Source organism: Tauraco erythrolophus, chromosome 13 (genome assembly GCF_009769465.1).
Source record: "Tauraco erythrolophus isolate bTauEry1 chromosome 13, bTauEry1.pri, whole genome shotgun sequence".
NCBI lineage: Eukaryota > Metazoa > Chordata > Aves > Musophagiformes > Musophagidae > Tauraco > Tauraco erythrolophus.
In genome coordinates, this window is record NC_141477.1 from 6,193,253 (window position 1) to 6,218,881 (window position 25,629).

A 25,629-nucleotide genomic window follows, 5' to 3' on the forward strand; every position below is an offset into this window, starting at 1 on the left:
TTATGATCTGTGATTTTATTAAACACGTGACAAATTCCCATCCCTTTCTGCAGGTTCAGTCAAACACAGACTTCAAAACAAAACCAAAAGGTACCTTAATAAAGTCAGATAACAAGTTTGGGATTTGTAGACAAAATCATATTGTAACATTACAATTTGGAATTCGTTAGAAAATATACATGTTTTTTAGCTGGAAACTCCTCTGATTGTCAAGCCTCCTGGAAACGATACAAAGAAATACGTAATACATAAAATTAAGAGGAGGAACATTACCCATATATTTTATAACAACTGAATTTCAGATCTTAAGAGCAAGAGTTCTTGCTCCTTTAAGATCGTAGTTCATGGTTGAAACATCGTGCCTGTATTTAAAATAAAACATAACTGTGTCTTTATCAGTTGGATGTTGTGTTCAGTTCCCCCCAAACTTAACAGTTCTTGACATACTCAGGTTACCTGCCTGATTTGTCTACCGAGAGGCACTAGATTGCGTAGAATCATATGAAATTTTGTGAGCTCGTGTTGTCTCCCTAGTGTTGACTTAAGAAATGAGTGGACATAGAATGTTGTTGTCTGTGCTTGGCCATTGGCCATTCAATGTGTTTTCCTTACCTGTTGGATAAGGTGAAGTTATACCTTGTATGTATAGAGACAACATGGATTTTGAGGTTAGCTGAGCAGTTACGAAGGACTCTCAAGATCAGTTCAACTCCAAGCGAAGGGCTGAGCTTAACTGTGAATTCAGTACAGATTATGAAGTCTGTTTCCAGGAATCATGAGGGTTTTTTGCAGTGCTTAACGTACAGAATTCTGTGCCTGATATAAAGTTATACCACTTAATAATTCTTTTAAAGTACTGTTAAAAGAAGCACAGCATTCTGAGTAAAATCAAGTGAAAGATGCCTTAGGGGAGATGAATTATGTCTGTGTAGTAGACTAGAAAGTACTAATAACGAGTACAGATTTCTCAAGTCATGTTGACACAAAAAAATTTATTTCTTTAATTTGCAAGCATATGGTTCTGACGGTTGAGGCATCTCTCTAGAAAGGACATTAGCCATCAGAAGCACTGTGGAATGCAAATATGTATATACTTAATATATTACTAAAATACGCAAATACGAATTTTTAAATTCTGTACAGGTACTTCACTGTGATTTAATGCTATAATTTTAGAGTAGGGAAAATATTTTAAAACATTGTGTGCCATTGGTGCTTTGAGGTATAGCAATTTAAAACATACTCATAAGTAGCAGTCATTTTTCTGTCAAACCAAAGTTTTATAGTTTGTTGCAGTGGAAGAAACTGTGTTTTAACAAAGAGATCTGCAGTATTTTCCACCTTGCACAGTTTAAATTGCTGAAACAGATTTTGCCCAATCTGGCACATTAGTGGATATAAAATAGACAATGCCTTCTGGCATGAGAAATTTAATGCCTGCATCTGTGACTTTTCTCTCCATAATAGAATCCGAAGTTGGCATTTTGCATCATAATCAAAAGTCAATCTTGCACTGTATAGTGACTTCTATCATTCTTTTCATTCGAATAAACTGCAATATTGAAATGTCAGAAACTCTCTCAATGTGTTTTTCTGAATGTGGTAAATACACTGTTAGGTCCATCAAATGCTAGAAGACTTTTTTCTCTGGTAACGCTCCTGTATTTGCATATAGCATCACCATATTGACGGTAGCTTATGCGTTATCTCATTAGAAGTTTTTTGACAGACATGTTCTCCTTCATTGGCAAGTATCAGTGAGGAGGACAGGAAAGGAAAATCTTCAGTTTTTCTGTTGTAGTTCAATGGTGCAGTTTCTCAAAGAGATCCTGTTGGAGACTCAGTAGGATTCTGGATTGGCTTACAGTCTGCAAAATTGCTTACTAAATTTTTCCAGGCTGTGAAGATTTTGAGGATTTATTTAGTTTCTGTCTTCTAATGTGTAGTAAATGGGGTGCAAAATCACAGTAATTCTGAATTCTGAAGCTACATTTTGAAGCTACAGTTTGGATTCTACTTTAAACAAAGTTATTTTCTATTGCATGCATTTTAAGGATCTAGTTTTCTCCCTGAAGTGTAAATATCAAGGGCAAAATTAAAGAATAGTGCAAATGACTCTCATGGGCTGTTGCTTATTAAAGAAATTAAAGCATTTAAGAATTTCTCACTGTAGTTAAACCAATTCAAATTTGAAGACTTCTCAAATTATGTAATCCATTTAGAATTCCATAATACCCGCCACTAGAGAGAGGTGAAAGCTACAAAACAGCACCTACTTCTTTTCTTCTTCCTTATCTGTGCTTGAATTCGTGATTTAATTGATGTAAGAAAGGTTGTTATACCTCTGGAAGCATCCTTTGATGTTCAGTTAATTGGGAGAGACCAAAAATTTGTTACGAGAGCCTAAAGGGAGATCTGTTGGTTATCTTGTGTAATACAGGCATACTGTGCTAGATATCACAGATAGAGACGTGTACATACATGCCTGTGAGATATACATATCATGGTACACTTGTATCACACCAAAAATACATATATAAACGTGTACATAGGTGTATACCTGCAAGAGAGTGTTATCACAGTGTATGTACATGTACAGACACACGTATGTAACATAGAGGCGTACGCGGAGATGCGAGCGTGCGCACACACACGGTGGTGCTCAGAATCCCCAAGTAGGCTGTAGCAGCTCTGTTCACCTAACTCCAACTGAACATTTATTCTCTTAATAAATACAAACTTACTTAGTGGTATGAATTGAGTAAGCATTGATTGTAATTCCTGCAGATTGTGTACTTGCTCACCCATTTCCCCTCAAAAAATCTGTTTTTCAGACTTTTGTGAAAGACTACTTTCATCTGCCCTCCGGCAATAAGAAATAAATAATCATTAGTATGCTCAGAATGTAGTTATGGCACAGATAATATCTAGATTTACAAATTCACTAGTTCATTTGCTTCATACAGACTTGCCTTTGCTTACTGAAGTCGTTTATATCATTAACTCCCATTTTAGGGTTTTTACTAAACGTGGACATGGCCATCCCTGTTTTGCATCGTGATTAGAGACCCTTTGAATTAGTACGCAAGAGACACTGCACCTAATAAAAACGTATCATTTCACCTCTTGTTTTAGGGGAGGACTCTTAGTCTGGCACAATCTTATTTTGGAAAGAATTAATCTGTTTTCTGGTGCTATTACTGTGAATATGAGATGTTTAGCTTGACTGTGGGCACTAGCTAGCATTTCACATTAACATGAGATTAACTGGTTGGAGCATTTTTCTAGGACTAAAGTGGTCTACCAGACATTCACTAAGCCTTCTGTAGCGTGCAGTCTGTGCAACTGCTTTCTCCAAAATAAGTGGATGGGATTTTTGTTTGGGGTATTTTTTGTGTGTGGTTTTTTTTTTTTTTTTTTTACAGAGGAGCAATTAATATAGGGAAAATAGTAAAGTTGAAGAAAAAAAATCATCACATTTCATGTCAAAATGGCATTGTACCTTCTTTTCAATGACTGTGGATTTCTGTTATGAATAAGTAGTAATATACAAAATAATCTTTTAATCAGTCATAGATTTAACGATGCATGAAGAGCTGAGCTTCATTCAGTATTTGTGCAGAGAGTATTGATAAATCTAGGTGCTTACATTAGTCTTCCACTGACATGAAAGATAATCTGGCAATACATTAATATGCATAACTTCACCTTGTTTACACTAGTCCTGTATGTTTATAGTAATTCTATGTGATAATTCTTCAGTTAGTTGAAACATACCTATTTAATTTCCGGTATTGGGTTTTCCCTCTATCTCAAATCCTTTGTTTGTAGTTGTTTGAGGTGTTCATGTTCCAGATGCTGTATTTCTTTCCATCTTAGAGTTGCATCAGCTTTCCACGAGCCAGTCTTTTCTTATTGCTAAATGAGAGGTCAGTCTGAATCAGTTCAGTGCAGATTAAGAAATCTTGCTGCGTTTTTTCCTCTCTTTGGCCTCGAAGATGGGCCTGTATATAGATTGTGGGGTTTATGTGTTTTTTGACTTAAGGCATAAGAATGTGCTAAGAGCCCAGTGGTCCACACAGCCTGGTGCTCTCTCCAGTGCTGGCAGCAAGAGACGCTATTTAGGGAGAACATCGCAATTCCTCCGCTCTGTTCCCCCACTGTCCGCACATGTTACATCCCTGCTTTTTCCTTTTGATACCTGTGCATGGACCTGTTGTACATGAATCTAAATAATCCTTTTCAAAACTTGTTTATGCCATCTCCTCTTGTGTTCCCTGTGTCAGCAGATTGGATTTCTCACACTTTCCCATTTCTAAAATGCTGACCCTTCCCCTATGGATAGGAGTCTTCATTCTCCCTATAAAGCCGTGAGGGTTGTGAGATAGGTTGTTTATTGCTTTTGATTTATTTTACTTTTGAAATGTGGCTAATATTTCATCTTTGATGCTAATACAGTGAAACGGCCAGGTGGTTATAGGCTGCTTCATTTTTTTGGGACTGTTCATTCTGGAGTGGGAGGGATGGTGGTTATGGAGGGTTTTTTCTGTTTGTTGTTGCTGGGGGGCTTTTTTTCTCTTTCCTGTTTTATTGTTTGCCTCATTGTTTCTATCCTGAAATCAGATATTTATGTAATGGATTTTACTTGGTTGCTTTCTCCTGCTGCAACATTAAATGGAATAGAGTTGTAATTACTGCCATGGAGAGGCTTTCCTGGTAATAGTTCTTGAACAGTGCTTGTGTGCCACTGAATATGAAATGCTACCTTTCACATAGATTTTTAGACTAATTCTACTAAGATGCCGAATTTTCATGTGGGATGAGGGGCAAATCATTCCACAAGCTTTTGTCTTGTGCTCACCGCCCTTGAGGAGTGTAGTGATGGGGACAGTCTTTTCAGTACGTGCATTTATAGTTTCAAAGAAATGGCATTTTGCTGCAAATAGAGTTTATGCTTTCATAAAGTAAAACCTTGCAAGACTTTTAAGATATTCACATGATTTTCCCTGAAAGAGTAAAAGATAATAATGTTGCCTCTTTTTCAAATTACTGAAGTATTAAATCTCTAATAAAACGGTTTATAGGAGGAAATGCAGATATTTTGTTATAGACTATAGATATGTTTCCTGTCACGTAGTCTTTTTAAGCTTGTCTTGCAGAACAGCTTCATAAATTGTTTGAACAGGAACTTGTACCTTTGCCTGGGCTAGGCAAAAAAAATGTGAACGAAAATTAATATTCTGCAATGCTTTTTGATAATTCAGTGTGAATACAGGAGTTAGTTATGGGAAGCACAGCTTTTGAATGCAGCCTTCTTGCTTGGATCAAGTTCCTTCGTAATTTCCAAGTCAGTGTGCACCTGATTTAATCTGTTTCTGAACTTAGTTTTATAAAAGAGTTACTGAAAACGCTTTTCTTCTATTTTAATCACAGACACTATGACTTCTTATTTGTCATTGCTTGCTGAATTTCTTTGCACTTATAAATTTCAGACAAAAATAAACTACTACTCTTGCTAATATTTAAATATTTCCAAACTGCTGAAAACAGTTAAATTTTATCTATGTTGCCTACTTACTTACTAGCTGCTATACATTCTACCAACAAAATTACCATTTCCATCCTCGTAATTTATTTTTCAGTTCTAGCGTTTTACTTCAGTGCTGTTTGTCTCTCTATCCAAGTACTAACAGCCTATAAAAATATTATAGTAATTCAGGTTCTTCATTTCAAGTAAAAACGTGCGCTGCTTTTCTGACAATAATATCAAATGATTAAACTAGTGCAGCCATAACCTAAAAGCTCTGATGATGTTGATAATTCAGACTGCTTTAGTGGTTGATTTCAAGGTTCACTCTTGAATGTTAAGTTAATAGCTACAAGGATGCTATGGTCAGCATAGATTTATTTGTGGTTTTTTTTCCTCCCAGTTCAGTTAAGCTTAAAAAACTGTTTCACTATAATTTTAAGATTACATAATTACTAGTTCCTTTGATACCCACTATAAAGTAGAAAAAATTGAAAATAAAATCAAGATTATGTCTGTGATAAAGACAGCTGTATTGCTGCCTGGTGTGTTTGAACGTGCTTGTGAAAAGTTAAATCAGTGGTCTTACGGCTGATATGAATCATTACTTAGAAAGATGATAGTATTAATTCTGTTCTGGGAACAGTTTCCTTATTGACTGGATTTTTATTTCCTATATACTGTTTACAAGCTATGTTGAATTAAACTCCTGCCATGGTTTAATGTCATAGAGTCACAGCACAATTATTTAGATTGTAGAGAAATAGGAAAATAAACCGTTCTTTTGGAAAAAAAAAAAAAACACAAAACAACCAAACAAAACAACAAACTATGCCAAGTTTGGACAAATGGCTTTAAAAAAAGTTATGTGCTTATCTTGACTACACAAAGAATCCTTGGATTAGCTGGGATGTGAATCTGCAGTGTTAGCTTTGTAGAGCAGCTGCCTGCAGTCAATAAAGAGCGTTGACTTTACCAACTACTGAAGAGCAGGCAACGTGCTGGATGTTCTCACCTCTGATTCCACATATCAAAAGTTGGTTGTGGCACTGTCTTTTTAATAACTGACCAGTATTTTATGCACTGTCATTAAAGATGAAGTAGTTGTAGAGTATAAATCGCCTCTGAAATGGTATATTGAAATATTCTGTTCTTAGTTTAGGGGACAGATGTAAAATGGTGCAAATGTTACAGTGCTCTTTGGGGAAAGGTGGTGTTGAGATGGTCTGCGTGTTCTTGAAAGCTCGTATTTGTAAACTATGCAAGAGGAGGCAAAGAACGGAACATAGAATTTGGTTCTAAAATACATCTTTAAATTGAGAGGAAGTGCTTGTCAAACTGCTCTTTATGATTAAACTGAGAATGATAAGTGGACTTTATGGATTATGTCATAAAGCTCAATATTATAAATTCAGTTTGTTTGAATGTTACAATTTGATAAGGGACTTCCCTGCAGAGACTGGCACTTTTCATCTGGTTCTGGAATTTACTTGTGGTGTGGTATTGCTTCACCTTCAAATAGTGATGTCATGATTTCCAGTGGAGATTTCTCTCATAAGGTATTAATTAGTGGTTGTTTCATACAAGTTACAGAAATAGTGGTTTACATGAGAACAGCATATGACAGAGTAAGCAGTGTTTCTTTAGAGTAGCCTCTCATTTTTGGTGCTGTACTTGTGAGTCCTTTACTTCTTTTTAATTATCAGTAGCTTTTGTTATTCAAATCTACCTTTGATGTTAACAGAGGGTTTCACAGATGCTGGTTTCCAGAAATTTTAATTTCAATAAAAGAAAAATATTTGATCTTTTCTCCATGTCTATTCCTCAAATAATTTCTGTAACTGAGTACGTGCATTAATAAGATCATTCATTTAACGAAGTGCATTAATGTTACAACAAGTACGAATGCATTAATAAGGTAAAACTCTTTGAACTTTAGTTACTTTTTAATCTTTGAATTAGATTTAAAAGAATGAAATGTTAGAATTTTACCAATAAATTTAAATAGAAATTGAATAATTTGAACTAATAGTGGAAGTAAGCGGTGACATTTCAACATTAAGTGTGATGATTTGGTATGTTACTTTAGATGTTTTCACTTAATTTTTATGAAGAGTAGAATTTTTATGAGCAGTAATTCAGAATAATATGAGTCCGCTTAATGGAATCATTCTCCTTAAGACTATTTACACTGATTGTTTTTCCCCTTCTGATACCCTTTCTGGAATTTGGAAGCTTTTAATCTTTGTCATTTTTTTCTTAGTTTCAGCCCAGACTCTGAAGAGCAACCTTGATTCAATGAACCAGCAGATCCAGCGCCTAGAAAAAGACATTGAGAATTTCCCTAAAACACAAGATGAACATGATAAATTTGTAGAAAAGATGAGCATATCCTTTTTGTCTGTCTTCGATGGTGATGTGAACATTCTGATCGTATGGTTAAGTATTTACAGCACTTGAAAATAAGTTTTAAGTCTATTCTTCCATGTTTTTATTCTAACGCAGAGAAAAAGCGTAATAGAACACACTGAATGTAAGAAAACATGTAACTGAGTATAACTTAAAGCATTTGTAATCAGACTTCCAAGGGGGAAACCAAATAGCTTTCTTTAAGGAAGTAGTTATAGTGACTGGTCTTAAAAATAGTAGTATGGGTTTTTTTTTTTGTCTTAAAGAGCAGTATTTAATGATAATTGTTGAATCATTTCAATCTAGAAAACTGTCAGCAGTAGAGTTGAGAGTATTTATTATTATAGCTTCAGATGTGTTGTTCTTTGAAGGGGAGAGTATTACTTTTGGTAATGTTTTTTATTTTTTTTTTTCACAGATCATTTTAGAGAAAAAATATTTACATTTTCTGTTATCAGTAGAGAGTTGTTTTTTAATTCTGTAGGGAGTAGAGACTGTAGATTCTTTAAGCATTTGTAAGTAGAATCTGTGGGAGAATACCAAATTATGTCTTTCTAGCCCGTTTTCCTTCCAAAATTTTCGTATATCCAGCTTTACTTTTGCTCAAAAGTATAAAGTAACAAGTAAAGTGTACTGTAGATGCAAGAAGCTTACAAAATTGTGAGGCAGACTAAGTCAAAGTCCTTTTTTTGTTAAACGAAATTTGCAGAGTTTTATTTTGCACAAAGCATGCTTCTGTGTATGTGGAAGTATTTTGAGTATAGTACATGGCTAAGTCCAAGGCATTTTGTGTGTTTATAGAAGCTCAGATAATTCATGTGACATCTATTCTCTTACTGCAACCAGGCAGAAGTCATGGTTTTGTGAGTTTTTCAAAGGGGTTAAAAAAAAAAAGAGAATTGATGTCTAGAGCCCTTCGTGGCTGCTTATCACATTTAGTAGTTGGATGTAATGAAGAGGTTCCCCTAAATACTGTGTATTTGGAAACTAAGTTTTAGTGGGATTAACTGTCTGAATGGATTCAGTGACAGAAATTCACAAGAAGATATTTAATATCTTCTCTATATGAATTTATTTTAAGTTTCTGACAAGTCTGCAGAAAAGCAGCTTAAAGGAAACAACTCATGACTAAGTTGAAGATTGTTTCTTGTTACTTACATTCTCTTCCACCTTGTTTTATTTGCAAGGTTAGGAGACTTAGTAGTGATCAATTTTGCTAATAAAACACCTTATAATTTCCTGAGATACATTCACATAAGAAAATCTTACAATATTGCCTTATAATGGTCCTTTGCCTTCTCAGCATGTGCGTAGGCTGAATACTGTCAAGTCAGTCCCATTTCTGTTCATAAATGAAGCCAATACAGTGAAATACACCTTTTGCAACTGTGTTTTCTTGTTGAACTTGACAGCTCTGTTTTACAGGTTATGTATGTTATTCGTATCAGAAGAAATACGAGGATCCCATGAAATTTTGGGAAATTAATTGTTGTAAGTTTCCTGGGCAGCTTTGCCTTGGTGCACGTACACTGATTTCACAGCTAGATTACCACTTCCTGGTAATTAAAATGGGCACCCTGAACTGTAGGTGTCTGACAGCTTTTATCATACTAGTGAATTTGGTGGCTTGACAAAATTGATAAGACTGTAAGAAATGAACTGATTCTGCCTAAGGATTTATGTTTTCATAATTAATAGATGACCTGATAAATAGTGTTTTTCTTTTTTAGAAAGTCATCTCTAGTTATGTCAAGTGATCAAATTTGTTTCTGCTTATCATTGAATGTTTTTAAATTTTCTACATTCCTGTATGTTTTTTTAGACTGAAGAATAGATGTTAAGGGGGGTGGGATGAGGAACGACATCTTACTCTTCAGTATGTATTTTGTTTCTGACAGCTTTTTGAGGAATTGCTGTTGATAATGCATACTGAGATTAGAAAGTTAGAGAATTTCAGGCTGAACAGCTCTCTGCTAGAGTGTTGCAGAGAATTTGAGACGTGTCTGAACATAAATCATCTCTCAGTAGAGAGTTTTAGGATGGAGGAATTATACCATAATTAAATGGTTAGTTTTTCTATCCCATTTCTGCTAATAAACAAAGCTGTATACTGGTAATTGGGATGAGAACTTCTTCAGAGGATATGAAAGGAATGCTGCTTTGTCTCATACTAAGGTAGGAGATAAATTACAATAAAAATACCATTGATAATATTCATTTATAATAATAAAATGAATTAATATTTGTAATTTAGAAGTAAATGCACAGAAGGTTTATTTAGCGCATACAATCATTCATCTCAGTGCATACTGCTTCATGTAACTCCTGAACGCTTAAGAATAACTTGAAACTACTTTAGGAATTATATACAAAGAGTGGTTTATTACTATTCCAAAACCTGTTTAAAAAGTTGCAATATATTGCAGGAGTAATATGTTGAGGTAAATATACTCCATTGATTAAACAGCTTTGAATTAAAACTGTTGGAATTAAGTTCCTGTAGTTTTGACTGCCGTCTGCTAACTGGAAACATATCAGACTGTCATTTCGTTAGGTATTAACATGCCTGGTCTTGTTAAAATCTTTTGCCTGCCACAGCAATAAATGGTGCCACTATTTTTTTTCTAACTGATTGCATGCATGTGAAGAATTAAAAGCTTATTTTTAAAGAATTGCAAAATTAAGGAAACCATAAATGAAAGAACAAAAATTACTGCAGACAAAAAATTTTCGAAGCAGTGTGTATTTGTGTTGTCATTAAATAGAAGAGCCATTTGTGAACTGATTTTAATTTTCAGAAAGAAACACCATTCATTAAAACAGAATGCTTTTTAAGAAATAAATCTGCCTTCTTAAAAGGCACATATTCTCACTCATAGTTCTATGTAATAACTACTGCCTCACAACTAAACATGAGTTTTCTTAGTTCCTTACTTGATATACTTCCGTGGTAGTGCAATGATCTGGGGAGAAGTCTGCTTTAAGTGTGCCTGTGACTTTTATGCTCGGATAATGTTAGGCAATATTTAATGGGCATAAACAGCGACTGACAATTCTCTTGTACGAACCACTGTACTGCAGAATCTCCTGCAGCAGGCCACTGGGGAAGGAGCACATACACTCTCAATTGGAATCCCAGCATCTGGAAATGGCTGTGAACCTTTTTTCCTCTTTCATAGTGACTGAGCAGCAGGACATCATTTACACACCAACTCGGAGTGCTGAAAGAATGTTAATGGCATTAACACTCTTGTCATCTCTTAACGCTTGGTTGGGATTTCCTCCTAGCTTGTTATGGAAAAATAATTCACTTAAAGTGTTTTGAGATGACATTTTTAGCAGTCTGTTTTTGTTTTTCAGACATTTTAAAATGCACTGGCACCTTCATTTCTGCAAGAGAATGTACATTAATATCTGAATTTGCTCATAACTAGTGGCTTCTCAAAAAATAACTCCAAAGGGGGGAAATTTCTAGGAACTTTTGTATATGCCCCTACATTTGAAGTAACTATCTTTTGCCTGAATGTATTTGAATGTGGTTTTAATGTAGAGCCATTTTTCAGTACTTTAGGAACTGGAACAGAACCGTTCAATAATTTCTCCAATACTAGGTCATGTATAATCCTTAAGACCATTTTATACATGTGCCTTTTCTTGCAATATTTATAGAAAGTTTTCATTCTTGCTGTCTACAAAAATGGCATTTGAAAACACTTTCATTGGAAAATGCAGTTCTTGACTAAAAAGAGGTATTTTGGGAAAATAATGGGGTTTTTTTATCCAGATAAAATACTTTTCTTAAATAGTGTCTAGGGAAAGAAGGTACACCTTACTGAAGTTTGCACGTCAATAAGAGGGGTTGGGTTTTTTTTGTTGTGGTTTTTTTTTTTTTTTCTGGGCTTCTTAAAGAACGTGGTTCTTTTCCTCTCCCTACTTCCCTCTCTTTCTCTCTTCTCCCCCTCCATCCAAGTGAGAAAATCTATGTGTTCCAAAAAAGGCAGAGAAAAGCACTTCCTTCGTAACTTTCAAACTACAGTATTAAGTTCTGTGAAGAATAATGAAGGAACAGAAAACCCTAGCTTCTACATATAGCATGGCGTTTTAATTACTTTTACTTTATACAGGTGTCATCAGGGTGTTTTGTTACTCTTAGTGTTGAAAATTTGTTGCAAGTTAAGCCTTCTGCTTACAATTAAAAACAAACTCCAAGGAACAGTCAGCAGAAAGCAAATGTCTTAAGATGTGCTTGCACCAGGGAATAGCGTCTTGTTTAAGAAGACTTGTGAGTGCATGCAGTGAAGGAAATGAAACAGGAGTGATTTATTCTAGTTTAAGAGATCAAAATGTCAGCTCTTCTCTCCAAGTCTTACCTCAGAGAAAAATAAGACTTGATTAAATGCTTAGTCAAGCTATTTTATTTTTTTTAACCTTCAATTGTTAGTCTTCCGTGCTAATATAGAGAAAACAGAAGAAATAACACTAAATTCTTGGATTTCTTTATAAATGAGGAAAGCCTAGAAACAATGGAACTTTAGAATCTATTTTTTTTCCAGTGGGGCAAAATGGGCTACTTTAAGCTTTACCCTACTCTTTTGAACTTTGATTTACTTGTTTCTTAAGAGGCCATTATATGGTCTATTTTGTTATCACCAATGAAACAATTATGAACTTGTTGAAATTTTAGGATCTTGCTTAATATCAGCAGGTTATAAAGAGCATCTAGTAGGAGTGCTGGTACTCTACAGCATTTAATGAGACTTCTCCCATTTGGTATTGATTATTTAAGAATATATAATTTTTGTAGTTGTTTACACTTAAGTATGAGCTAAATTATTCCTTCAAAAATAAACTTGTGATTAATTTAACTTTTTGTTAGCAACACAAAAGAAAACCCCTATTTTTTTCAAAATTAAATAATAAGTGGAAGAAGAAAAAGACTTAGCTCTGACAGGGATATGATCTAGTTGGAGATATCCCTGTTCCTTGCAGGGGGGTTGGACTAGATGACCTTTGAAGGTCCCTTCCAGCCCTAACCATTCTATGATTCTATGACTACTGAAGATACAGCCCAGAAAAGTAACCATGTATTTGCTGATGAATCTTTGGTTTATGGAGTTTTATGTTTAAACTGCATCTTGTGTTGTTTCAGTGTCTTTTTTTACTTACTTGTGGCTTACAAGCCCTTGGAAGGAGAACAGATAAGATCTTCTAAGGTCATACATACCTTCTTGATAAAGAGAGACAGTACAGTTGCCTTCTCAATATGCAAGTATATGCAGTATATTAGAAATACAGTGATCCATAAATAATTTTCTTGAATTGAAAGTCCTCTGGTTCCCTTTAATTTTCTCTCTGAGAAGAGTACAGCCAAAAATACTATGTTGCATGAAATGTGAAATCATCCTATATGTTGAGTAATTCTATGCTGATTTCCTATTTGACTTCCGATTCTTACAAGCTGAGGAGAACTGCTGAAGTAGGAATGTGAATGGAATTAATTTTGAAGCTATAATTCTGCGGAGCTTCCTGTCTAATCACTTTCATTTCATTGTTCTGTTCTAGTCAGATGTGTAAAATAACAGAAAGGGAAGTGAGAATCAGCAATCAGCTAGAGAAAGTTTGGAAGACAATATAGGAGGAGAATGGAAAGTAGCCAGTGGATGGAAGGATGAAGACTGAGAATCCAGGTTTTGAGATAAGGGGCACAGTCTCGGAATGACAAGGTTTAGAAATACTCTTATTAGTGGCAGGAAAAATTCAACATGAGAAAAAGACACAAACTTTTTCTTTCTGCCTACACTCTGAAAGTTACAAATGTGTTTTGCTGCTTTGTGAACTATTCTCAGTATATGCTTAGTACTTTTAAAATGGAAAATGCTTTAAGCAGTAAATATAAGTCCTATTACACTGTACTTCTTTTGCTTAACAATTCATTTTATACTTAAGATGTGCTTTTGACTGGTAGGCAACTTTTTCTCCTGTTTGATGTTTGAGTTCTCTGGATTTCTCTTATCCTAGTGTATTCCCAAGTATATAAATGGAACTTTTTTGAAGTAGAACACAGATTTAAGTACTAGGAATACTCTTCTCTCCCATTACAGACTTGGGTCAATTTGAATTCGTTGTTAAGGAGATACTAAAATGCTCTTAAGAACTTCCACCTTATACTACGTAATCTGTAGGCATTTTACTCGAATTTGTGCAGGTGATTGACATGATGAGCAAAAATAAAAGTAATCACGTGGTTGGTGTACACTAAATTTTGCATTCAGAATGCTCTAAGTTCATAAACCTCTAAGAAAGCTAAATTTGTGACTTGAGTGTGAGATTTGAGACTTGATTGAGTTGCTTGGCTGCTCAACTGACAGCCACCAAATGTGTATGCCCCAAATTCGCATTATTTTGTGTTGCCCCAAATGCAAGAAAAGAATCACTAAAATGCACTTTTGAAAAGGAAATCAACAGTGTGTTATTGAATGAAAGGTTACATTTAGAAACCTTTTATGTCTGAGTACTCACATTATATTTAAATAGGTGTGCTAAAGCAACCAAGACACACTAATTCTTAGAAGTACATCTGAAGGTCTATGTATTTCATCTGGAAGGACGATGTATTTCATCTGCATAGGCAGAAAATCACACTTCTGAAAGCACTGTGAGAAGATAAGAAGAATTAGTACGTATGTATAATCTGCTCTTTTCCAAACTAGTGGCTTTGTTAGAAAATTCAGGGCATCAATGAATAGACAGTGTTTTCTTTTTCCGTTTTTGCATTGCTAATTCTTCAAGCTCATAACATCTCAGCATTGTGAATCCTGTTGAAGAACTGACCCTGCCAAGTTGAAAATCAGATTAAAAGCAATTTGTGCTTTTTAATGTTTAGTTATGTATATTCAATTGACATTTTTAAGCTATAGGGGGAAAAAAGACTGCTATTTGATGTTGCCGAGCTCAAATATACTTAAGTTGTTTACTTACCCTTTAGAGAGTTATGTCTCCCCAGCAAATAAAATGATCTGCCTGTGCAGACTAGCCTTTTTATAGGTACCAATTTAAAAATTAGGTAATCAGCAGGTCAGAAATATGGCCAGGTTCTATTGCAATTAGAAGGCACAACATCAGAAACACATTCTGAAGATCTTAGTCCTGAGCAGCACAGCAGCGCTCACACAGAGACAATCCCAGAAGGTGTAATTTATTTTTTTTATATTTTATATTTTTTTTAGGAGATTCTGTTGATCAGTGACAGTCATGAACAAACTGTTGCTACTCAATTTCATTTCTACTGAGAAATATCAGTATGGCCTCGTGGCATTTACTAATCCTTTCACTTACCTAAATTTTCACCCTGAAAAAAAAAAAAGAGTAAATCCTCCACTAAAATTGCTTTGAAATATTTGCATGACTGGTGTCACATTTTGTATGACTAGATATTTGTGGTGAAGATCAATAGACATCATTAACTTAATAGAAGGTTAAATATAATGTTTCTGCTGCATGTGAATACTCTAGACCTGCAACAGATTTTCCCATTGTTTGCTGTAATGTGCAGCAGATGAGAGCTGTTAATCTTTGTACAAAGTTGACTTAAAGATATATTGCTGAAACAAGGCAAGTTATTTTACTGTCCTAATCGAATGAGTTTCCTCTATAGAGCCAAAAAATATGAGAGAAAAGTGTTATTAACTTCATGAAAATCATATGGTTTTTCGTAAGTGTTCAATATGTGAATTAAATTAAAACTTTGTGCTTAAATGCCCCCAGTTATGACCATTAGAAGCTTTTTTGAAAAACTTTTCTTCCCAGATGGTGAATTTACTGAGTTCATCTGGATTTTCAGAGTCAGTTGACACTTGTTTTTTGTTTCTTTATTGTTGCTCTTTAAAAGACTCTTCTCTTTCCGTCTTGTTTTCCCCTTCATTCAGGTGTATGCAGGAAAAATTGAATCATACACAAAATGTCTTTCTGCCATGTTCAACACATAGTGCTTTTTTCAAAAGCTTTCCACTTCCTTCATCATACATTCTTTCTTTTCTTTATTTTTCCCATTTGAATAATCTTTCTTGAAGCAAATTAAAAACGTCACAATGTTCCAAGTGATAACTATAGGATTATATAAGTATAATCATTATTTAGATTGAACTTGAAAATCACCTAATAAAGTGTTAGTTTTAGTGCATAATGTTCATTTCTTTTACAATTATTTGATATCAGTAAAAGAAATGACAAATCTCTTTGGAAAATGATCCTTTGAATTTTAACTGGTCTAGACTAAGGTACGGTTTTCATAAAGTTAATATTTGAAATATGAGAACTATGGAACATTATAAATGAAAAAAGTGTTATACAAAGCAGGTTATCAATTTTATTTTTTTTACAGTATATTTCTACCTTCAGATATTAATTTATTATTAAGAGGGAAAGCCCTGATAAGAGAGACCCTCAGATTATATCGATTTCATTCGTATTGGGCTGTACCATAAATCCTGTGAACAGGAGTGTACAATCAATCTGTACATTCTTTTATAGTATGAATAAAGGAAAAAATTGGACAAATGCTATGAACGGGGAGATGTAATGAAATGCAACAGGTTCAAAGAACTTCAAATAGTTTGTTTTTCCGATTTTTATTTTTTGAAATACATATATTCTGTGAACAAAAATCTAGTTAAGTACATGGAAATCTAAAGACTTCTTGATTGTGAGTAGTTGCCTGAGGGAAACTGGGCTTTCATCCTTAAATTTATATTAAACCAAGTTGTCCAGATCATTGAAAGATCTTTTTGTAAAGAATTGTAGACTGATAGAATGATAATTCATTAGAGATCCATTTTCTAATTGCTTTATGCTTATTTTAAAATCTGAAATTAAAGGAGGAGTGCACTCTATAAATCCCTGGAGCTGCAACATTAGATATCAAAATCACACTGTCATGAGACATTGCTTTGTCAAAAATGTTGGTGTGAATGGAACTGCTTTTGGCCCTCTACCCTTCTCCACTCCCCAAAAACAAAATGAACTTTAACACAAAAACTTTTTGGAGAAAGTATACTCAATTTTTTTAAAGCAGTGTATCTGAGCATAAAAAAACCTTCCGTTTCAGATCCTGATTGCCCTGTGATTGTGCTCTTTGTTTTTCTTTGTGACCAGAACATTTGTTTAAGAAATATCCTGAAGTGTTTACTGGCCGAGATGGAAATTTGAGTGATTACTTCAGTTTCCTGACTCTTTGTTTTAATCCTGGTCATTTGGGGCAAGGCTCATGTATGTGCATATGATGGTGAGTTCTTAGCAAACAACTGCCCAATAAATTATGGTTACATATTTTTGGTATTAATATCTGGAGAGGAGAGAGGAAGGAGGGAAAGGATGTGCACCACCCTACTAAAATCATATATGATATGTGGTTTTAACTGTGCAACTGGTATTCAAAATGCTGTTTAGGTGCAAAGTACTCTCATTAGTTTTAGAGTGTAGTCTTTGACTCTCATTTTCTCCTGTACTTGAATATGTGAACACTTCATTACAACATTGCACTGAAGACATCTCAATGTTAATAAATTTATTTTATGCTTTTTTATCAGGTGACATAAAATAATTTCTTTTCCTCCTTGATTCTGAACATCTAGGCTCTCGAAACATTATATGATCTGAACGTTTTCAGATTTCTAAAAAAAGAAAATGAGGACTTCTGACATTGTTGCATTAAAGGAAACCTAAAATATAAGGAGCCACTTCTCTTTTCCTTCCCCACACTTTAACAAAAAACTTTATCTAGATGAAGTAACCATCAGATCTACTGATTGAAGCTTGGTAGAACAGGGTACAACTGACAGCTGAGACATTGCTCTCTTAATTAAATCCAGATGAAGTGAGGAAAAACTGCACGATCAAAGAGAAAGTGAATGTGGTTGCAATTTCTCTGAAAGATTTAGGGCACACAAAGCTGTAATTACTGTTTAAGGCTTCTCATTGTGTTTTCCAAAGCTAATATAATATTTCTAGGAGTGGCTACCTTACCATGGCTTTGCTGAAATAGTTATCAACAACTGGTTTTTTTTATTGTTGTTGTTAAAACATTGTTTATCAATGCTTTGTGTTATTTAAAACAGTCACATTTACTTAACTTGAATATAATATGCTAAACAAATTTTGCAGAATAATTTTGTTTGTACTAGCTACGTTTTAGTTGTTTCCTTTCTTGTTTTTATTCATCTAAACTGGTTTTTATGTAGTTGTTCTTGAGGGAAGGTATGCCAGAAATCCATTACTCTTGCAACATTTTCTATTTGATATATTCTTGACTATCATGTCTTCTGTGTTGCTTTCCAATTAATGCATGCATAGTGATTAGAATTGTTTGCCACCACAAAAAAATAGACATTTGAGTTTGAAAAGCTAGAAATACCACTTTTCTTACTGTTTCAAATTATTTTTAAACCAAAATATCAGAAATAAGAATTGAGCTAAGTAGTAGATCTCTATTGTAAAAGGTGCTCTAAAAGCAGCTACGTAAAGTATATATGGAGTGACTGCTTTTCAGACTTCTGAGTATGGCATTCCAGGCAAAAATGTGATGGCTTTTGAAGGATCTGAACAATGGAATATGTAACCAACATAGACTGGGTGTGAAGTTTTATCTATATTTGCATCCGTCTCTTGTTCTTCATCAAGTATAATCTTTTTTTCCTTATTTTCAACATTTCTCAAAGCTTTAATTTCAGAACGAATGAAGCTAAATAGTCCACCTCTTTCATTCATGAATGGCATTTTGCCATTGTCTTAAAAGGATGTTTTTCACCTGTAAGTTGGTGTCAGTAAATTCAGTTTCTCTGAGCTTGTTTTTGCAAAAGCGTTTCCAAAATTCTAGTGACTTCATCAGTTGAAAAAAAGCTTTGTTTTTTGTCAGGATGAAAGATTTGTTTTGCTTTCAATTCTGCATCTTCTAGAAATTGTTTTGATCTTTCTGTCTCCTGTTAAATATGAGAGTATGAACTTTGGGGATTATTTGCCTGTTACAATTATGGAAAAACCCCTTAACTTCCAAGGTCATCAACTGTCTTTTTCTGTCAAGGGGAAAAAAATATTGGTTTTAGGTTAATACCTAGCTCTAATTTGGGAGTTTTTCCAATTTTAAAAAATATTTTTATTTAAGATAAGGTTTTCTTTCTAGCCTGTGGCTTTATAAATGCTGCCTTTTATGCGTTCTGCTTGAGGAGCCAAGTGCTCTTATTTACTTTTAAAGTTTTCTTCTTCATGCTACCACAGGAAATTCCTGAATTGGCATCGTAAGTCTTTGAGCAGGCTTTTCCAATATAAACCAATTTAAGAAACAGCCTATGGAGCCTTGTTCCTTGGAATGAATATTTTATAAAATAGGCCCTTGTTTATCAGTTTTTGCCTAGAGAGTTCCTGTGGGACTTTTTGAGAAACGAGCGCTGATCTTTGCATCCTGATTAACAGAAGTCTAAATAAAAAAGGCAGTATTGAAATTATGTTGAGATAAGCTTTCTCTTGTGTATGGCAAAGTGGTGTATGTAGAATCAATGGAAATAGTCTTTTCATTATTGAGAAGTTTGAATGCACGAAAACTAGGAATTGATATGATTACTTGGAGCTGGGAGTAAGTAAACATTGACAGATTTTTCTAGTGTTTATCAAGATGAAAGTTTTATGGCTGTTTAGAGACAAGTCAGAAAGCCTCATCTTAATTGACATGAATTTAAGTATGATTCTGCAATTTAGTGTGAAGGAGCAGGTCACAGCTAGAATTGTTATCAGATGGTTACAATATTTCTGTGCTCCATTTTCATGAGCATAAGCACTGAAATAGTGTCTGTACACAGTGAATGCAGTTGTATTAAATAATTCTGATGGTTAATGACTTCTTCAGGTACTAGTGTCATGAAAGCCAGGGAGAGGAACAGACCTTTTTGCTGCGTGATAATTGAGAAGCAACTGTTCTTTTGTGTTTGGGTTGGGTTTTTTGTTTGTTTGTTTTGGTGTTTTGTTTTATTTATTTTTTTCCTGGGCTGTTCTGTCAGAATGCTGAAGGATGAGATAATTTGCTTTGTAATGAGAGAGAAATTCTCACTGAGCTTTTAAACAGGTATTTTATTAGTGAATCTTTAAGCTCTTCAGAAGTACATGATTTTGTGTAAGCTCATTCTACCAGTCTTGGATATTTTGGTTTCTAATTTGGTAGATGAAGTGTCTTGTAATGAAGATTTCTATTTTTTTCTTTTTTTCTGGGGAAAAAAAAAAAAACACAACAGGAAGAAAAGATTAGGTGTATAATTGTGATTCATAATTATCTGTGTATGTTCCAGAAGTCTTGTCTTCTGTGCAGTCACAGAGATGCATTATGTATGTAGTGTGAAAGATAAAATTGTTAACATCTGTTTACATATTGATAGCAGGTGAAAATAAAGCAATCAGTGTAAATGACTTAGTGTTATTAAAGCTGAATTTCTGTCTTGAGCTAATAAGTTTTGTTTGTGTTTCTCCAGTTCAAAGAATGCTCTATTATGAATGAGCTTGGAGAATTAAACCTAAGAGCATTGATACATCCTTCATTAAAGATGATGACACCATTGAATTAAACTTTCTCTTCTAGCTAAAAAAAAATATTTTTTGCCTAGTTTGACAGTTTCTTGATCCAAAATCCTGATCTGCAATGGTATGCAAGAGTTTTGAAGTGACAAAATCTAGTTCGTGTGCTTGAAATATTTTTAATATTTTCACATTTAGTGCTAGTTTTTGTATTTGTTGAAGTGTATTTCGTTAATATTAGTGGTAGATAAATGTACCTTCGGGGGGGGCGCGTAGTGTTCTGCTCTATGAACACTCTATGACAATAGATTAGCAAACATTCTGCCTATGGTTTTAATTTCAGGTGATCATGCCAAGGGATTACATGATTTTCATGGATGAGTTTGAAGCATAGGTTTGGTTGTTTTTTTGTACAGTCAGACAATGAGTTGGCTTAACTGTGGGTAGGAAGCTAAATCAAACCCAGTGCAGATAAACAAACTCAATTATTTGCTCCTTACACTTGCTTTAGCAAAGTTAGTATCAATTTTGTTAGTATCTTGTGAAATTCTGATGATTATGAAAATATAATCTTACTGAAAAAAAAGACCACTTGATTTGTTGAAATAACGAACTATTCAGCAAGGTAATTTTAAAACTGGATGCTTATGCTTCATAGTGAGGATTCTGACAACTGGTTTGTTCTTAGTGTTTCATGTTTCTCTTCAGCAGTGCTCATAATCTGATTTAATTTTGGTATGCTTGGAGTGAGAAAAGCTATGTTTGGGTAAAGTACAGTGTGTAACACTTATTTGTAAATTTGAGATTTTTTTTTAATGGAATTAAGTTGCATTCTACATATATCTTGGAGGGAATGAAGTTATTTGAGATCATATGTATAAGCAGAGTAACCAAAGCCTTGCTTACTTAGATTTCCCAGAATCACAGGATGGTTGAGGTTGGACGGGACTGCAGGAGGTCATCTTGTCCAACCCCCCTGCTCAAGTAGAGCCATCTAGAGCAGGCTTACACAACAGTGTCCAGATTGCTTTTGAATATCTCCAGAATTCTCTGGACAACGGTTCTGGTGCTCAGTCACCCGTTAAACTTAGCTGGGCTGTTAGTCAGCACTTGATTCAGACTCAGAAATGTAGAAGGCCAAATATGAATTAGGTTGTCAATTTTCATTAAATTACCTTTAGGTACAGATGCAGACCCCTCTGTGGAAGCAGAGGCTTCTAATTGTTTTCTGATTTTTTGCATGCTGTACTGTACACTTAATGTCAAGTGCTACCTATGAGTGTGGTTAATTTGCAAGCAGATCTGGTGATCCACACATTGATAGTAGTAAAAGGCAACACTTACGATGAGTGGTGCCACAAATGTTTTTTAATCCCTCTCTTATATGCTTTATCTCAAGCATCATAAAGGCATACAAACAAAAAAACCAGCCGTTATGTGATTATTCACGTAATTATTGCTGCCTAATTAGTTCTCCCCCAACTCTGTCATTTGGGGCTCCAACAATTTTACTTTAAAGCGTTTTGAATAGGCGGTTTTTCAGCATCTTTATTAGTTTTCCAGTGTCTGCAGTACCATGTTATGTATTCACTAAACGGAAGTAAAACTGCTATTTCTGTAAAATAGAATAAGCAACAAAGATAATAGATTGGTTTTATGCTGTTAGAATTTAAATACTCTGTGTTTGATAAAATTATAACTTCATTATTAATCCAAGCATGAACTACTGGTATGTTGTTCCCGATATATCTGCCGCTTTAAGGAGTTGTGGGGTGAGTGTGTATCTCCAGAATAATAAGGTGGCATTGTGGTATGCGGCTGCATTCCCTTCTGCTTCAAGTACTGCTGACATTAATTCTGTAGTTCAGCTCAGGACAGGAGAGAAACATTCAAACATATAATTTGTCATGGAAATTTTAATAAGCCAGTTTTAATTAAACTGTGTTATCTGAGACACAGAACATTCTGATGGAAATTGTCCATTTTCAGAACAGTAAATGAGTAGTCGAGTTTGGAATAGCTAACAGAATAAAAAATGATTTCAAATAGTAAATTTTAGTGAAGCGTGACAGAATACACGTTGACATAGATATTTTCAGTGTTGCAGCATTTCGCATTGTAAAGGCTCGGAGCTTTATCATTGGATAATGATCCATAGTTCATGGACATTTTGCATTCTTCAGTGTGAGTTAATCTGCAACTTAAAGCTAACACACACTGCATATTTTTCAAAAATGCATTACTTGAAGAAAAAAGTTCTTTACATCAGAAATAGTAAATGGATTACCAGTTTTCCTGTAGTAAATTATAAATTATGATTGACTATAATTTCTATATAAAACCAGTGTGTCATGTAAGATCTAACTGTAGGAGCAAAGAGAAATGCACCTAAAAAGACTGGTGTGGACAAATTTAAAGGAAATTATATGGAGATTTAGAATGAAGCTATGTTTCTGGGTTTTTTTTGATGATGCTGTGCTGTCTATTGAGTTTCTGTCTAGAAAGAATATTAGAATCAGTGCATATAGTAGAATAAGAAACCTTTACCTTCAGTAAAACTGAAGTTAGGTGAAAAATAAGTAGACCAGATAATTAAATAAATAAAGTTTAGGTGGCTTTTCTTACCAGACTCCTAGAAAATCCCAAGCTGATTATTTTCTACCTCCTTGTTATAGTGCTAGTTTATATAATACCCCAAATCCATTTATTCTTTCCCTTCAGGTTGAGTATATTGATAAATGAGATCATCTTCCATCTCTACTCCCAGTGGGCCTTTATTTTCTTTTGTCCTTGTGGTTTTGCTCTCTGTTAGGAGTTAATCCATTTGTAGTATAATACTTTGGTTTGGTTCAAATTGTAAGAATGAAACCTTGTTTACAGTTTTTAAATGAGCACTCATTAAAGCTTCAATTGATATTAATGAAAACTCTTAGAATTAAGTATTTCTGTTATGCAAGGTTGATAACTTAAGTTTTTCTTTTTTTTTTTTTTTGTGAAATAATGTAGGCAAGTATGGCTTTCCTTCTCTGGGATTATTGTATTGGCTAAGACTTTGCAATGACTTGAAGTAGTAGACTTCAAGGTGATGTTTCAAGTTACTAAAATTTTATAAGTATGAAGCATATACAGTGTGGCAGAAAGTGTTAACTGGGTTAACATGACATGATATGTGACTTTGGAAACTACTGTCTCTACAGCACTTGACTTGTTTTCTTCAAAATTAAGGATAGTTAAAATACTCTATTCTCTCTTTTCTCAGCTTATTCATCCATCTTACTGTCATTCTTTTGTCTTACAAGCTATCTGTTAATGATATTTCTTATTTGCAGTTTGGTACTTATTAGATAAAAAGTAATAATGGTGAAATCACAGTATATGCTTCTATAGTGTTACTTAAAAATATGTTCTAGTTTCAGTAGCAGTATTGTTTTTTTCTTTTTAGTGATTACTGTTATTTCTCATATTGAATGTGCAACCTCAATGGAGAATTTGACTCTGTTTTTTTTTTCTTTTTTTTGTTTCAGACTTTTCAGTAATTTTTAATATATTAATTTAGTTTTATATTATAATATAAATATAGAATATATTATATTATATATTATAATATAAAACCACAGATGCAATTTGTATAATTATATACCTTTGTATTTATTTTTCCTAGTATTTTTGGTGAGTTTTTCAAGACAGTTAGTCGTCTGACTCTAAGGCAATCCATGGTTTTCTAAAATTTTTAGGCTGTGCTCCATAATTCATTAATATGGCATTGTTACCCATTTAATGTATTCTTGCCATTAAACTTGCATTTCCTTTTCTACAGTTAAATGTCATTGAAGGCTGAATTATGTCAAGTTTGTCTTGTATTAAGATGAGCGATTCGACAGTCCGAGCTTGAAATTCTAACTAAGCAGGTTAAACTTCACTTCAATAAACTGAAAATATAGGTATTACTCCTGTGTTTGCACTGTTATGAAACTATACAAGTGGATATTACTGTTACAAAATCTTGATATTTATATATTAAGATCTGTCACAGATCTGTTAGTTTCTTCTTTTTGCCGTTCTAAATGAACATTATGAGCTAACTGAAGAATACAGTTTTCCTTTTCCGCTACTGAGGCGTTAATGAAGAAGAGAGGATTACTTGGAAAATAGGTTTCTTAGGAGGATAATTTACATTATATAAAGTTTTTGATCATACTTTTTAAACCCAATTTTTAAATTACTATTTACACACCCTCGCATTAATTACAACAGGAAAATCCAAGTGAAATAATAAGCCTCTTTCCAATGGTAGAGATTTTCAGCCTTATTACTCTTCATTTAGCTTGTGAAATGACAGCCTTTTTTAAGCTCAACAGCTTCCGAACACTATGGAAATGTTATGAATAGAATATCCACCTGAATTTCCTTTCTTTATTCTGCAATTTGTTGATTATTTTCTGAAGAATCATTGTTGAGTTTAGTCTAATCTAAAAAATAAATGGTTTATACGATTTCTCTGTATGTCTCCTTCCCTAAATTACTTTCCAGATTACTTGTTGTTTTACAGAAAGATAGAAAATAGATAGTCTCTAAAATTAGAGACTCAAGTATGAGGAAATGTTGAAGCATGAGCTCTGCTGTATTAGGAAAGAGGATCCGCATGTAAGAGAGTTGTTACAAGTAAAAGCCACAGGGAGCCAGGCTGCATGAATTTTGTAGTTCAGGGAATAACTTGTGTCTTTTGTTCTTGGGTTTTGATCCGTACAGCACAACACTTTCATCAGCTACAATTCAGTATCAGCAGAACTGGTATAATCACGTACTAGCTGTTTTTTTTAATAGTGATTTGGAACTTGGAATCTTTGTGGATATAAACAACAACAACGGAAGAAAACAGCAGACTGAAGCTTACTTGCTTCAAGGCAAACTAATATTACCCTTAGCAGCTTGCACCCTTCCCGTGTTTGCAAATGAATTGTACTAAAAATGTTTTTTCATATAGGGGAAAAAATGCCCCATTTTTCTATTTAAAAGGTTTATGTCAAACTTTTAATGATGACTGCTGGGATGGAAGTCAATCTCAGTTTCATATCTAGACTTCCATACTTCCTAATGGGGAATAAAGACTTATGATGTTGTGTGGTGTTTTTCTAACTAAT

At 34.0% G+C, this 25,629-nt stretch overlaps 1 protein-coding gene across 2 annotated transcripts in view; it reads left to right on the forward strand.

The window, feature by feature from the left end:
* Positions 1 to 25,629, forward strand: part of DIAPH2 (diaphanous related formin 2) — a 223,844-nt gene that overhangs the window by 101,501 nt on the left and 96,714 nt on the right. For both annotated transcript variants that reach the window (XM_086619411.1, XM_086619412.1), the window contains one exon: positions 7,791 to 7,915. In XM_086619411.1, the coding sequence (XP_086475537.1) occupies positions 7,791 to 7,915 (125 nt within the window). The remainder of the gene's footprint in view (positions 1 to 7,790; positions 7,916 to 25,629) is intronic.